The sequence below is a fragment of the Callorhinchus milii genome, unplaced genomic scaffold (assembly GCF_018977255.1).
Source record: "Callorhinchus milii isolate IMCB2004 unplaced genomic scaffold, IMCB_Cmil_1.0 Scaffold26, whole genome shotgun sequence".
Classification (NCBI taxonomy): domain Eukaryota; kingdom Metazoa; phylum Chordata; class Chondrichthyes; order Chimaeriformes; family Callorhinchidae; genus Callorhinchus; species Callorhinchus milii.
The window spans coordinates 4,403,257-4,418,243 of NW_024704767.1; the positions used below are offsets into that span (position 1 = coordinate 4,403,257).

Consider the following 14,987-nt stretch of genomic DNA (forward strand, 5'->3'; position numbering starts at 1 on the left):
ATAACAGCAAAACGATCCATAGACATATTCAGCAATGGAAAAGATGAAATGTTACAGAATAAACAGGTTCTTTCAGAGGCAAATTGAGCATCCAAAAGTAGAAGACAAAAAGCTAACTGTTGAAAAGGTTAAAAGATCAAAAACCTGAGAATTCTTATGGTTATCTTTTGCCAGGATGCATCAAGTGGGTCATCAAAGCATCAAGCCTGACCCGCTTCCCTTTTTAACATGCATCTGGAATGGAGATACAGTCAGCAGATTAAAGCATCTTGTTTCCCCAGGATGCTTGGCATACATATTGATGTTTGCACACCAAATTCACATGTAGCGAATAGGATCCCTTATGATTATAACACATCAACAGATTCTGGGAGGGAATTCGAAGGAGTGAAGCCTGCAGTTAATTATCCCCACACAGACACCCCCCTCCCCACCCCCCACACACACTCCCACATAAACACAGAAACTCAGAAACCCAGCATAATTGCTGAACATTTAGAAAACTCCGCTTTTGGCATAAAGCATTAGTTCTTCATGGCACTGGCAAGTCAGGATACTGACTGACTCACAAAGTATCTCCCATTGGAACATGGAAAGAACCACTGCCGTAAAAGTTCACTATGATCTTCATGGTTAAGGGTAAATCAGTGTGAACCTGGATATCAGTATCAGCTCTGATACTTCAATTATATATAGCTTCACCCGACAGCCATAGGCAGCTCAGACACTGATCCTCACTCAGGTCTAGGTGGCTTACTCCATTCCTATAAATGCATTGCTTGGTGCACTGTCCACCTCTCATTGTCAGTCTGCAATGCTGAAGTCTGGATCCTCTTCCATCACAATGAAGCCTGATGAGCTCTGGCATCACAGCAATCCCAACACACTGTAGTAATGCCATTCAAAAAAATAGCTCTGTAAAGGGGCAGTGTAGGGAAGCAGTAATGGTATAGAACTAGGTTGTGGGTTTCATTTCTGCTATGGCAGTTGTGTAATTTGAACGAGCACCAGGAAAAATATCCAGTTGCCAGATGGTTGTAAAAACCCAACTGTTTCACTAATATCCTTCAGGGAATGAAACTCTGCCAGTTCTGTGCTGGCCTAAATTTGTGATTGACCACGTGGTTGAATCAGAGCAGCATAACAAAAAGAGCAGTGGTTTGAAGAGAGGCCTCATCGCCAGCCCATCATCTCAGGGAAACCGTAATAGTTATAGCCCTCGCATTTGATACTGCGCCTTTCACGCCGTGAGGACGTCTCAAAGTGCTTCATAGGATTTACTGTAAAATGTAGTGACTGGCTATTTAATAGGTGAAGAGTGAGAAATAAATGCATACAAAATGCTAGCTTTTATATGGCAATTTCACCTGGGATTACCCATCTGTAGAAGATTAAATACATTGACTAAGTCAACAAATGGTTGAATAGCATTCTATCTTCAATTCATACTTTCCAACATTTATCATCAGTTTTGTTTAACTAGGGCTTTGATATTTTGTATATAAAATGCAGTTCTGAAGATTATCTCAGTTGAGAATGATACTGATTAAACAATACTTGCATTGTATGCCAACATTTCTCAAAGTGCTTCAACCACAATAAGTTACTTTGAAATGTATGAGCTTCAAATATGTAAGGAAAACATAGAAGCTAACCTGCCCCCGGTAAGATCCTACAATTTTCACTTTTGATGTATTGTTTTTGAACGTGTGGAGGAATAGTGGGCTAGATACTAGAAAAACTCTTTGTTCTTTTTCATGGGACCCCGCAGATCTAACAGATCTAATATTTCATGCTTACAACAGCAGTGTTGCATCCAGTGAGTGTATTACGAACTCAGGCTCTGGTGTGGAGCTTGAGCCCACCCCTTTCTGATCCAGCTGAGCCAAACAGACACAAATTATAAAATATAAATTATTAGTGCACACAAGTGTGGACGACACACACTAAAGAAATATTCAAAGCAGTATACATTAACATTTTCATGTTATGAACCATTTAAAAATCGGCAAGGAATTACAAACATTTCTCTGAGTCTTCTTATGACAAAGCTTTTAATACTAAATTGCTGTACATCTTCAGAATACAGAGGAAGCCCAAGTAGGTGTTACCTGATATCCCATGAACTTGACACCAGGATTGTTTTCTATCTCCCACAGACCTTCATTGAAGCCTTTTCGCTTGTTCGACTTTCCAAATTTATCTTTATATTCTTTGTAAGGTAAAAGATCTTTTGGTCCCAGAAAGGCACTGTAATACAACATTCAACTGTTGGTTTTAAGAATCTTCAAGGATGTTTAACCTCTGATTAAAGAACGAATAGAATTTAAATAAAAATAAACATATCATAATTCTCAACAGAATACTAAATCTAAAACCTCAACTGGAATTCTAATTGCTTCGGACAGTCTTAAACAACTAATAGTGCCATATTTGCACATAATTTTGTCAGACAGAATCTCTCTGGCCATCAAATAAGAAATTGATCCAATCAAGAGCCACATCCAGAGCAGTGAGCTCCTTTCATGCAAAGATACAAACAAACCTGACTTTTCGTTTATTTTATAGTCTACTTACGTCTCATGAGTGCCAAAGAAGAAAATAGGATATTTATTTGCTGGTGGTTTCACAGCTCCCTCTGGGAGTTCATCGATCTGTTGAAGAGATGATAAGAGACGTGCACAAAGCTTGTTATTTACTACAAGTAGCAGCTTTTAAGGATGTGCGCTGTTTCATTATTGTACAGGTTAATAAACAGCATTAGAAACTCTAATATTTTTCCCACCGTTGCCTTAGAACAATTTGACAAAGCATGTATCAAGCAGGGAGACCCAAGATCATAAATTTGTTTCAGCCAAAACTTTTAGATTCCTCTTTCAGGCATGGAATGACCTGCTGTGAATTTACAGTATTTTCCATTTATGTTTTTGTAATTTTGTGTATGTATTATACAGCCTGATCTAACCCTCGCATAAATATATCCAATTGAACCTATCAGCCTTTATTCGCCTGCTAATTTTCAAGCACTAAATTCAATGTGCAGCTACTGTCAAACACACTGCGGACAGAAGATCATGAGCTCAATGCATACGAGGTGATGCCAAATGTGAACAGTGTACTGTACTTCCAATTAATAAGGGTCCAGAGGACACCAGTGCTATAAGTGCGATAGTGCTAATACCAAAATCAGAGTCCTGCAGTATCAAGTTCATATCATCCAAATACTGCTGGTGCCTTTTACCCACCAGGCTAACGTGGCTCCAGGGGTTACAGTGAGAATTATGACCAAAACAAACAAAATAGCTATCTTTGTTTGCAATTTTTTTTATCAAGGTGAGGGAAGAGGGGGAGGGGAGTCGGGAGAAGGCAAGAAATAGCGTTTCAGAACATTTATTTTATTTGTTGCATTCATTTTTTTGGTCAGTCTGATATTTGCTTCAATCCCTAGTCCTTTTACATCTGAACTATGGTGGGCAAGGAGGTCTGTGTCCATTACTTCCTCAACGTAAGTGTTGACCGGTGGTTCTGTTTTACAAGGGAAACTTCAAACAGATGCTAATGTGGTTTTGAGTTGCTTTTGTTTGAAACCATTCAAATGTGAATGAATTTCTTGACTTGCCTCCAATTCAATTTTTAAGCCTCGTTGTAGGTCTAAACAAAATAGCTATCATCACGGTTCCACTCCCATCAACAATGTTTTGCCATTAATATATGTGTGTTCCGTTTCCCTGCTGTGTTTTACCATTGAAATTTATATCTCCTGCTTCCCCTGTGCCAAGATGTCATCACAGCACCTAGCACCTCATGATATTTTTCAAATTGACTTGTTTTGTGATCAAAAGATGGGGAGGGGGTTACCAAAATAAAAATAAAAATGAACATATGAAATAACTAGAGTACCGAAAACCACCCATCCAACCTGTGAAAACTTCCCATCTTAAAACTGAAGATCATGCAGAATTGTGGAATATTCATAAACCCTGGCTTAATTTGCAAGCCAATTTACCGCAGCCTTTAAAAAAGAAATGGGATTCTACATTAAGACTGAATTTACTAAATTGATAACAAAATAGTCTTAGAGGCTAGGACTAGGTGATATTTTGGTCATTCTGTAACAAACGTAGATGCTGTTTTTACCTTAATGATATATTTTCCAGATGCATTCGATTTCTTGAGTTAAAAAATAGGCAATGGAGCCTATTTCAGTTAGTGCTCTAACTCTGGGAAAATGCCAAAGAAGATGTAATGTATTGACGTACTTTATTTGTTATTGAGGTCTACTTTTGCCAAAAATAGGAGTTTAATCCATGGAACCACCTACATATTTTTATTCAACCATGGAATGTTCTTTCCTACATTTTGTGAAAAAGCAACCTATGAAATGATTAAGAAGTGAATGGAACCATAAAAACAAAACACAAGACATGACATCACTATGTGAGACACATCCTGTGAATCATGTGAATCATGGTAGTAGTATGTGTTTCAACAAGGAATTAATTGTCATGGAAGTGCTCATATCAGCGATCATTACTAATCAACATTTTTTTAATAAATACAGCCTATATTGGTGAGAATAACTTGTGCCTTCAAGTTCTTTCATGCACACAATCAGTAGTCTAAAGCAATTCACGAAACATCTGTATTCTTACAATTAAAGCTGTATGTTTGTATAGTTGAAGAGAAATGGGAAACAGTAGTGTATTGAACAGAACATTTCAAAGAGGAGCTAAAGTATTTCAGACATGTGCAGTGCCTACTCAAGATTATCCTTTGAATCCTTTAACACTTTGACACTTAGCCATCATTGTTTTTTGAAAAAAGAGGAACAGATTATAGAATTCTCCACGATCACCATTATTGATACTGTACATTGTCAACCAAATTAGATCCTTCAAGAAATCAGTTAGGAAGAAATGTTAAAGAATATAAGAAAGATTTTCACAAATGACAACTGTGTTCAGATTTGAGATTCACTCTCTTTAGCTCAGGAATCTTTACACAACTAGGCATTGGTAGAACATGAGGTTTTAAGTCTTGAATGCTTATAAGATAACTGGGCCAGATGTTCAAGGAGGCAATGGGTGATGCTCTGGTTAATATTTTAAAAAGCTCAGTCCACACTGGCATTATCCCCAAGACTGGAGATAGCAATTGTCATTCTGTTATTTAAATAAAGATAGTGTACTTGCATTTAATAAAGTGCTTTATCACACTGAAACATCTCAAGCTGTCCGACAAATTGAGTTGCTTTTAACTGCAGAGATTGGTTATGCAGGAAAATACAATAGCCAACTGAGTGCCACAAGGTCTCATGAGCAACAATGAATGACAACTTAATGTGAGTTTTGTGTAAATTTGGATAAAAAAGGTATATTGATCACGTCTCCTCACTCTTCTTTGAAGCACCATAGTGCCCAGGGGGCATTTTTAATGTCCACTTGAACCATCAGAAAGGGAGATTGGCCCTCAGTTTAAATGCTTCATTCAAACAACGGCAGGTCAACAATCACTGTTGAGTGTTGCTCTGGCAATGCAACCTGGAAAACAAGCTAAAATCCTGGACAAGGAGTAAGGTAGCAGCATGAAAATTGCAGACCGTCTACCATCTTAAGGGGTTCTACAGATGCTGATAAAGAGCACAGATGTTTAGATGACATGGCGGGGGGGGACACAGATGTAGAAAAATAGGTCATGCCTTACAAATTAGGAATTCTTCCACTGGGAAACCAATTTAGTAGAAACTACCTAGAAGATATAATTTACATGAAATTTCAGACAGTGTTTGATATAGTTCAACATGTGAGGCTTTTAAAGGTCAGAGATTGTGCAATTAATTGCAAATGAGCTTGTTGGATCGAAAACTAGCTTAGTAATAGGAAGCAGAAGGTGACAGGAATGCTCCATCTGGGAGACATCAATTTGTGTGAGGTTTAAAAGTTTCTATTCTTTGATTTTTCGCCACTCACAATGTTCAGAAAGAACTTGGGGGAATTTTTTTTAAATTATAACATTTGCTGACAAACTATGTGGGAGAATAAATAATATACAAAATGATAACTAGCCTGAAAATCTGGGGCGATTGAGTAGTCAGACCAAGGTCTGGCAGATGGATTTTAATATACATGAATGAGAGGTAATATTTTACTGGAACAAGAAACAGGGATAATGGAATGAGGAATAGTAAATATGAAGGAGTGTAGATTAGGAGAAGCAGAAAAGGGAATTGATTTATATGTGCTCATTGATCATTCACTGAAGTGATACATTCAACACAAAGCTACTGCTTGCAAAGCAAACCAAGTATTACGTTTGTCTTGAGGATATTTCTTACAAGGCAGAGATGATATTGATGTAGAGCAGGCTCTTCTGACTTAGACAATGAGAATAGAACTAGTGGCTTTACGTTTAAAATTCATGAACTACACATACAGCTGGAAATTGTGAACTTCTTTCCTCCGAGGAATAGTAACTTTATGGAAACACTCCCGACAAGGTCAATTGATGCTGCACTGATGGAATTCCTTCAGAAAGAACCAGATACCAAGTGCCTGAGGACAATATTAGGGGATATAGGAATAGAGGGAGCCTGAGATGAAAACATATTTTGTGCCATTAGAGGTCACTGAATAGAAATTTTGAAGGGGATTGTTAATGATGGTGCAGACAAATTGTTCACTGTAGACATATGGCATCAGGCAAGCTGTAACCTTGAGATGTTTTAATGTGCAGCAAACCCTTAAAATATATCATTGAATTATTTTGATCTCATCCAATAATCAATAAGAGAATATCCATCAGAAAGCACTGGTTTACAATCAAACTAATGAACAAAGCCAATAGCACCATGACAAACTTTTTTTTCCACCCTACAAAATGCACACTCACTATCCTTTACAGTAAATCCCGTGAAGCCCTTTGAGACGGCCTCCCGACACAAAAGGCACTATATCAAGTGTAAGGATTATAATTATTATTGTAATTATTATTATAAGGATGTATTATTATTACTGGCGTGTGGAGTAAGAAAACTTGCCTAAGGTTTCACCCTGCGAGGGACCGAACCCGGGTCCTCTCGCTTGTGAGGCGAGTGCTCTAACCAATACGCTACAGGACTTCCTAACAATCTCTCCCCTCAAACATTGGTCATTCAATCCACAATTGTTTGTGGGACATTGCTATCCATTCAATCCCACTGGCCCACTATATCCCCAAGACCCTTCAAACCTTTGCCTTTTGTGTGCCTGGCTACTTCCCTAGTGAAACTCGCAATGGACTCTGCTTCTACCACTTTACTTGTTGAGACATTCCACATCCCAACAACTCTTTGTGTGAAAAACATTCTCCCAAGCCTATGTCTGTGAAAATACCAACACTATGTTTTAGCTATTATAAGTGTGGCTGGTATATATTTTTGTTTCGCTTTTCAAGTTGATGTGCTTTTCACCATGGAAAATGTAAATTTAGGATTTCCAGATATTTGATTACATGCAGCATATGGCAACAGAATACTTTTACATTTCCTACTGTGGCCAAATTGCTCCCTTATGTTAAGGAGGTTATATTAAGGGAAAAGGATGGCAGACGTATTTTTAAATATTTTTTCACCTGTTTCTGATTACCAGCATCTCATTCATACTGTTTCCATTTAAGTCATTTTAGGCAAAACGGTTTGGTACAACTACAGTTGTTTTAAGATTTGAATATTTAAAATCTGTCTGTGCTTGTTTGTAAAACCAATAGTGTACATAGCACATTGCACAAGTTCAATTGGTTCCAGTGGAAAGAGTTGAACCATAGAATTCTAAAGATGTCAAAAAGGACTACAACACAACTTTAATTATTAATGACTATTAACAGTCAGTCAACATTGAATTTCAGACTTCTAATAATTCCTCAGCATCTACTACATCATTAAATATATAATAATTATGAATCTGAATTCCAAGTGTTAAAACCTGGAGAACCAAATAGTGATTGCTGGCACAGCCGACTGCCTGGACCTATAATAGTGGGCAAACTGTCGAATTCTGCCCCATATTGTACTGTAACACAGAACAGGACTATGTTCCAAGGAATGAAACACACCCTCTAATCCTCAAAACTGGTTATCTAAGTCAGAAAGGAAACAGAAAAAACATTTCATGCAAAGTTTCTACGACACTAAATGTTTGACTCATAAGATTGTTCTCTGTCTTGTATCTGATGCCAGTAATATTTGCATCCTTCATTATACTATACGGAGTCTATCAGATTATCACAGAAGCCAATGTTAATTTACAAACACTGGAAATGTGCTTCTCTGATCATCAGTAAATTTACCAAGCTTGACAGAGTAACCTTATAATTGATAAGTGTGGAAAATTTTAAACATGCTTCGTTTAGTAGTCTATGTAATGGTACAAATGTGAAGCTATTAGTAATAGCTTTTTCTGGTCATGTTAATGCATTTTTTGCTCATAGTGTCTAAACTAAGTGCTAGACCCGCTAGACAGAGAGACTGAAAATATTCCTTACTCTGCCAGCGTTATCAGGGTTAAATAATAAATTAGATTAAAATCTTAGATGACAACTGAACCGCTGCACAGATTGAAAAGTAGATCCAGTGACATTAATGTGAAGTGTATTTTTTCCTCTTGGTACCCTCTGCTCGCCTACAAATACAGTCACTGCACTATACAGTAAATCCTTGTGAAGTGCTTTGAGACATCCTCCTGACATGAAAGGTGCTATACCAAATGTAAAGATTATTTTATTATTATTATTCAGTAGGAAATGATCTCAAAGAAATACAAACACTTCTTCAGGGAGTTATCGGGAGCTAATTTGCCATAACTGTAAACTTGATTTGTTGCATTACTTGCACAAATATTGTAAGAATTTCACCAATTGTAAGTCACGAGTATCAAAACTTAGACAACAATGTCATTTCATATGGAATTACATGTACCCCATGCTTTACAGCAATGTTAGTTATTCTAATTTCCCTCTTTTGTAAGACAAGCATAACACTAATCTCCTGTTACAATATCACCTTTGGGCTGGCAGTGCTGGTGGCAGTGGTCTTAAATGGCACTGCAACAGTATGTCTATACTCATGTATTGACATTGCAATTGCATTCACAGTCAAAGAAACATACATAGCACCAAACTGCAAATAGGGCAAGGGCATAAATTTCTACTGTGGTGGGCAATTATCACATCATCCACTAGTTGAATTGTCTTTGATTGAATCTATTCTGAATTGACAATCAGCTCGTCACCATGTACCACCAAAAACCTCTAAATATGCACGAACATAAACACCTGAACTGAAATGATCACGGAGCAGGTTTCAGCGTGAAGAATGTGCATAAACTTTACATTTTCTATGTCACCTTCTACGATAACTTGCAAGAACGTTAAGAATTTTTATCCACATACTAGACCATTTTTTACCAACGTACATCTTTTCTGAAACTGCCTGAAAATATTAATTAGGACTAGTGGATGCTACTTTTCAATAACCTGCTTTTGAATAACTCTTCCGTTATTGCTTGCTGAACATCTGACATATCTGGGGCCTGAGAATGTTTTTGCTATTGCTGTTATGTTAGTCATGAAAAAAAACACATCGTTATTTTAGTCATGTCCAAGTCAGCTTCTTAAGGAATTGTTAAAGGTGGGCTCCAGTTCAAAGCACACAGGCACCAACTCTATTTAAATCTTACATTGCCTCTCACGTATCTAAAATCGTGGCTTGGTCTCTCTGTGGGGTTCACCAGTGTGTTCGATTCTGTTCTGTCAATCTGACATCTTCTACATTTTCATTGGGTGCAAAATCAGCTTGTCAAATAAGTTCTGAGCCAATGCAAATCGCCTCTAAAGAAAAGTTGCTCCCGCCTTCCAAAGGGCAAGGTGACAGCTGGGAGAAAAGTCAGATAACCTTTAACCTTAGAAAAGAGGTAATTTTTTCTTTCGGTTTCAAACTCAGTGGAGATAATGCATTTGATGAGAGGTTGCAAGTCTTCTGAACACCCCTGGCTATGACTCAAACCCTCTATTTAGCTGCTAAAAAAAATCTTCGTTGCTGATTTTGCGCCCAATACCAGCTTCTAGACTGACTTGCTGCCATTGCAGATAATGGCAGCAAAGCTAATTGGCGTTTGTCCCCACAGATAAAACCAAAACAGTGAACCTTTTCACAACTGTGGACTAAAAACCACCAAATAAAGCAATTATGGGCAGAAGGATAGATGGTGGTAGACTGTATTAACTTTAGGCTGCTTGCCCTTTCTGATCAGTTGTGACTTGCATTTGAAAGTGTAAATCACACTTGGTCCCCAGCTCAATTTATGTCAGCAGAATGAAGTCAGTGCATTGATCAATTCCTTACAATAGTTCTGAACAAATTTGTCCCAAGGGGTGTGCATTTCATTCTGATTTCAGGGGAAGCAACTTGAAATAAAAGTGATGATTTCCCCTCCCTACGTTGATGCTCTCTGCTTTTAGTGTAACAATTTTTTTGTATATGAACTTAGTGCAATTTAATGACACGGCAGGAATGAAAACAAATCGGAAAGGCAAGCTGTTTGGGTCAGAACTGACACAAATCAAACCGCCTCCGGGGGAATACTGTAAAGTCAAACTTAGCACCAGGAGGGAGAACAACGGTCATTCTGAAGGCCTCTGTTTCACACAGCATGTTGAATAAATGACAAGCGTTGAGGAGAATAAGAAGACATTGATATAATCAATATATAAAAATATAGATTTCTCACCCATAACAGGTGAGAAAAATTTACTTTCAAATTAACAACGATTGCTGGAAAATGAAATTCGAATACCGAGTTAATTGTAGTTATCCTCACATTAATCTTATACAGTTAATTGAACTGAATAGCTAATATATACAAGATGTTCCTGTCCATTATATAACACAATAATTCGTGGAAGAATATATACAAAAGATAAACAGTGCTGGTCAAACACTAATTTCAACATTGTATTAGTTAACATTGCTTTGTAAGGTATAATATTTTATAATATTTTAAATGATTTTACACATTTCGGTATAAAACTTCACTGAATTGAATGGCTATTACATCAACAATAAATATCATATATATTATATACATTTGTACAGGGAGATTCGTTATAACACAATTGCCTGGTTCAATTACTCAGAGGGTGCGTTTTAAGCGAAATAGCAAACAACTGACTGATCAGGTCACAGACGACTTCATGTCCTGCATGTTGTGACATGTGCAGGTAGCACTTCTTCACACCGTGACATTGGAAGTGCTTCCTGTGTTTAGCGTGCATAAGCGGCAACCCGATGAATAGGAAACCGGCCGTTTTCTGGGTTTTTAACTCGCCTCAGGTTAACGTGGGTCCACAGGACACCAGTGCTTATAGAAGCAAGGCAGCATTATACTGGAAGGCGATATATGTACGTTTCCTCTGTTTAAACCTACAAACATGTTGAAATTGATGCATATGTCACTTCAGGCATCCTTCTATCGTTTATCACATGCAGTATCCCAGATGCAGGTTACAACTGTTTGAAAATGTAGCACTTAAAATAATGCAAAGTGACATGCAGTTAAAATAATTTAAGCACAAAATATCTTTCAAAGTGTGTGGTTTTGCCCAGAAAAGAAGGTACAGCAGATATGAACATAAAAACTTACAGGGCTGAACAAGGCCAGTGCAGTTCATTTGACCAGTCCCAAAGTGAATAACAAATTACACACACTGTATCACTCATACTTCTAAACTGTTCCTTGCCAAATACTGTAGTGCCTAATTCCCTTTGGAATTTTCTGACACTATCTGGCTGCATCATCTCCCTGGATAGTCTTTTCCACTTATTCACCACTCCACACCCATGCCTCTCAATCATGTGGACCAACCACAAAAGCTTTGCGAAAACCTTAATGTATATTAGCATGTTGAATAAAACAGAAATGTTTACAGTATCAGCATGCTAAATAGGCAATACAACAACAGGGTAGATAACTATACTAAATTCATTCCAGTGTATCGCCTACAAGATACACAGTCACTACACTGTATATTAAATCCTGTTAAGTGCTTTGAAACATCCTCCTGACAGGAAAGGCACTATATCAAATGCAAGAATTATTAGTATTATTATAGTGTAATAGGGAAGTGAATATGGCGGTTTTCAGAATATAAAAATATCTTGGAGTCCCTGTTTTTTTGAATGAATTCTATTGGGAACAGTAAATCAGCACAGGAGATGTTGCATGTTGCTATTCGTCAAGCTTATCTCATTTATGGATTAATTTATTGTCAGTCCCTGTGGCATTTGTCAAACCAGAGTTCGAGAGATTCCCCCATGATTATTTTGCAATTGAAAGATGGGCACAAACACACCAGCCTGACTGCAGTGAGTAAAGTTCAACATCCAACTCAGCAGCCCACAGCCTCAACTTAAATATTTTGGAGTTCCAGAGAACGGACAACACAGTATCAACTGAGCAATTGTCAACAGGCAAGACAGAGGTAACAACAACAATTTGCATTTATATAATACCCCTCACACAGGGTAAAGTCCCAAGCACTTGAAAGCAGCCTCCAAACATATCCTTCCGAATCTATTTCTACCACGCACTCCAGGATTTTTCTCCAAAACAACACCTTATGGGTTTCTTTCCAAACTGACCTTGCGATTTATATACTGTACAACTCATCCCTGGCATTTCCAGAAGTTCTTCAATAGAGTTGAACTGTGCGTTAAAATTCATTTAGAATATTGCCCCTGAACTCTTCCCTGCGTACTCCATTTCTTCATTGTATGTGCAGAATGAATAATAATAATAAAAATCCTTGCTTTTGATATAGCACTTTTCATGTCTTCTAGACTTCCCAAAGCGCTTCACAGAATATACTGTAAAGTGAATTGACTGTATATTTGTGGGCGAAACGCGGCAGCCAATTGCGCACAGCAATGTCCCACAAACGGTCATGGATTGAAGTGACCAATTTATTATTGTTTTGTTTTTTTGGAGGGATTATTATTACAATGAAGCCAGTTAAGTGGTTTGATTCTTGATTTAAATGAGCTTAACTGTAGGCAACAGAGGTTTACAGTGACTTATCTCATGCTTGGTAATCAGACCCCAATTTCTTCCTTAATTCTTTTACCCCCCCCAACCCACAAAGAAAAACATCCCACCCCCACCCAACTCCCAACGCCAAATGAGACATGCCAGACACCATGATACTGATTTAAGGAGCAGGAAGATATCTTAATCTCAAATAAAACATTAAAAAAATCCATCACTCAATCCACGACCGTTTGAGGGGCACCGCTGTGTCCAATTGGCTGCCGCGTTTTGCCCACAAAATATAGTCAATTCACTTCACAGTATATTCTGTGAAGCGCTTTGAGACGTCTCAAAGACTGATAAGGCTCTGTATCAAATACAAGCATTATTATTATTATTATTATCATCATCATCATCATTGCGTGCCCACTGTTTTCCACCGGTCAAAGCAGAACGAAGATGAGTTAAAAAACAAACCACTTATTGCTGATTATGATTCCCAAATACTATCATTTATGTAGTTCTTTATGGAGGCGGCAGTACAGTACGTGTTGTGATGTTTCATCGCCAGATTTATTTTCCTGGGGCCTAGCACCAATATTTATTGGTAATAACATTTGGGTAAAGGCTGGCATTTATTGCTTGATTGGTCACTTCAATAATTGTCCACCTAAAAAAGACATATGGCTGTGTGTTAACCAACTAGCCATTTTTTATTTATGATCCTAATGATCCTCCTATAACAATACTGTGCAGTCGTCATGTGGGAACGAGTTACAAATAAATCAATTCATTCTCACTACGTATTCTATGTTGCTTTTTTTTCCCCCACAATTAGTATTTGCAGCAGTTATCTGACACCTTTATTGGGATTAACTCGGATTTATGGACTGTTGAAAAGCCGATTTTCTAATCCTAAATGGTTTTAATTAACCTTTTTACGTTTTGCTGTGTTTATTTTTTTCAGGGGAGGTGATGGTGGGGGGGAGGGGGGGGGGAGGGGGGGGAGTTTAAGAGGGAAGAGAGAATGAATGAAACGCTCCCGAATACATTGAGATCCGAATATAAGATAATGTGTCGATGTGGTTTTGTCTTTCAACGCATTTCGGATCAAACCCACATCCGACTGTCCCGATGCAACGAACACACTTGCCATCTGCACCCCCTCCCTCCCTCCCTCCCTCCCCCCCAATCCAATCCCCCCCCCCCCCCCCCACCCCCACCCCATCTCCCCCCATCGCTCTCACGTTGATACATTTTGTGATGTGAATGAATGTTACACACAAAATGTCAACCCACGATCTGGAGCGAGAGCAGGAAAGGACCTGATGGTGAAGCCCCACACAAAAATAAGTCCAAGGGTCCCGATCCTTTATTTCCCCCCTAAAAAAAACCCCCATCTCCCCCCCCACCCAACCCCCCCCCCCCCCCCCCCCCCGCCCCCTCCCACATCCAAACCAAAGCTACATCCTCATGACTTCAAGTCCCTCTCTTCCTGGACCTCAGTGCCCGCTTCCCACCTCCTTCCTCCTTACTCACCCTCGCCGGCCAATGCGGGTAGCCCTTCATCTTGGCAAAGACTAGATCTCCAGCCTTGTATTCTCTCGGCCTCGGTCGAGTCATCTTCTTCCACTTTGGGAGGAGGAAGGAAGGGTAGGAAGGAAGGAAGGAAGGAAGGAGGAGGGAGGAAGGAAGGAAGGAAGGAAGGAGGTGGGTGGGTTAAAAAAAAATCAAGCACACCGAGAATAAACCTCCCCAACAGGGTCGGGAGAGGTGGTGGTGTTGGGTGTGGGTGGGGGGGGGGGGGGGGGAGGGAGGGAGAGAGAGAGAGAGTGGGGGAGGGGAGGAGGAGAAGGGGGGGTGGGAGGGGGAGCAGACCCCCAAATCGCACGATCGAGCCTTGGGAAGCGATCGGATGGATCGAGGCTTCAG

At 38.9% G+C, this 14,987-nt stretch overlaps 1 protein-coding gene across 1 annotated transcript in view; it reads right to left on the reverse strand.

The window, feature by feature from the left end:
• Positions 1 to 14,742, reverse strand: part of hdgfl3 (HDGF like 3) — a 22,356-nt gene extending 7,614 nt beyond the window's left edge. The window contains exons 1-3 of the mRNA XM_042344047.1: positions 14,595 to 14,742; positions 2,578 to 2,654; positions 2,112 to 2,250 (exon numbers count right to left, since the gene is read on the reverse strand). Coding sequence (XP_042199981.1) covers positions 2,112 to 2,250; positions 2,578 to 2,654; positions 14,595 to 14,678 — 300 coding nt within the window. The 5' untranslated portion in view covers positions 14,679 to 14,742. The remainder of the gene's footprint in view (positions 1 to 2,111; positions 2,251 to 2,577; positions 2,655 to 14,594) is intronic.
• Between the last annotated feature and the right edge of the window lie 245 nt (positions 14,743 to 14,987).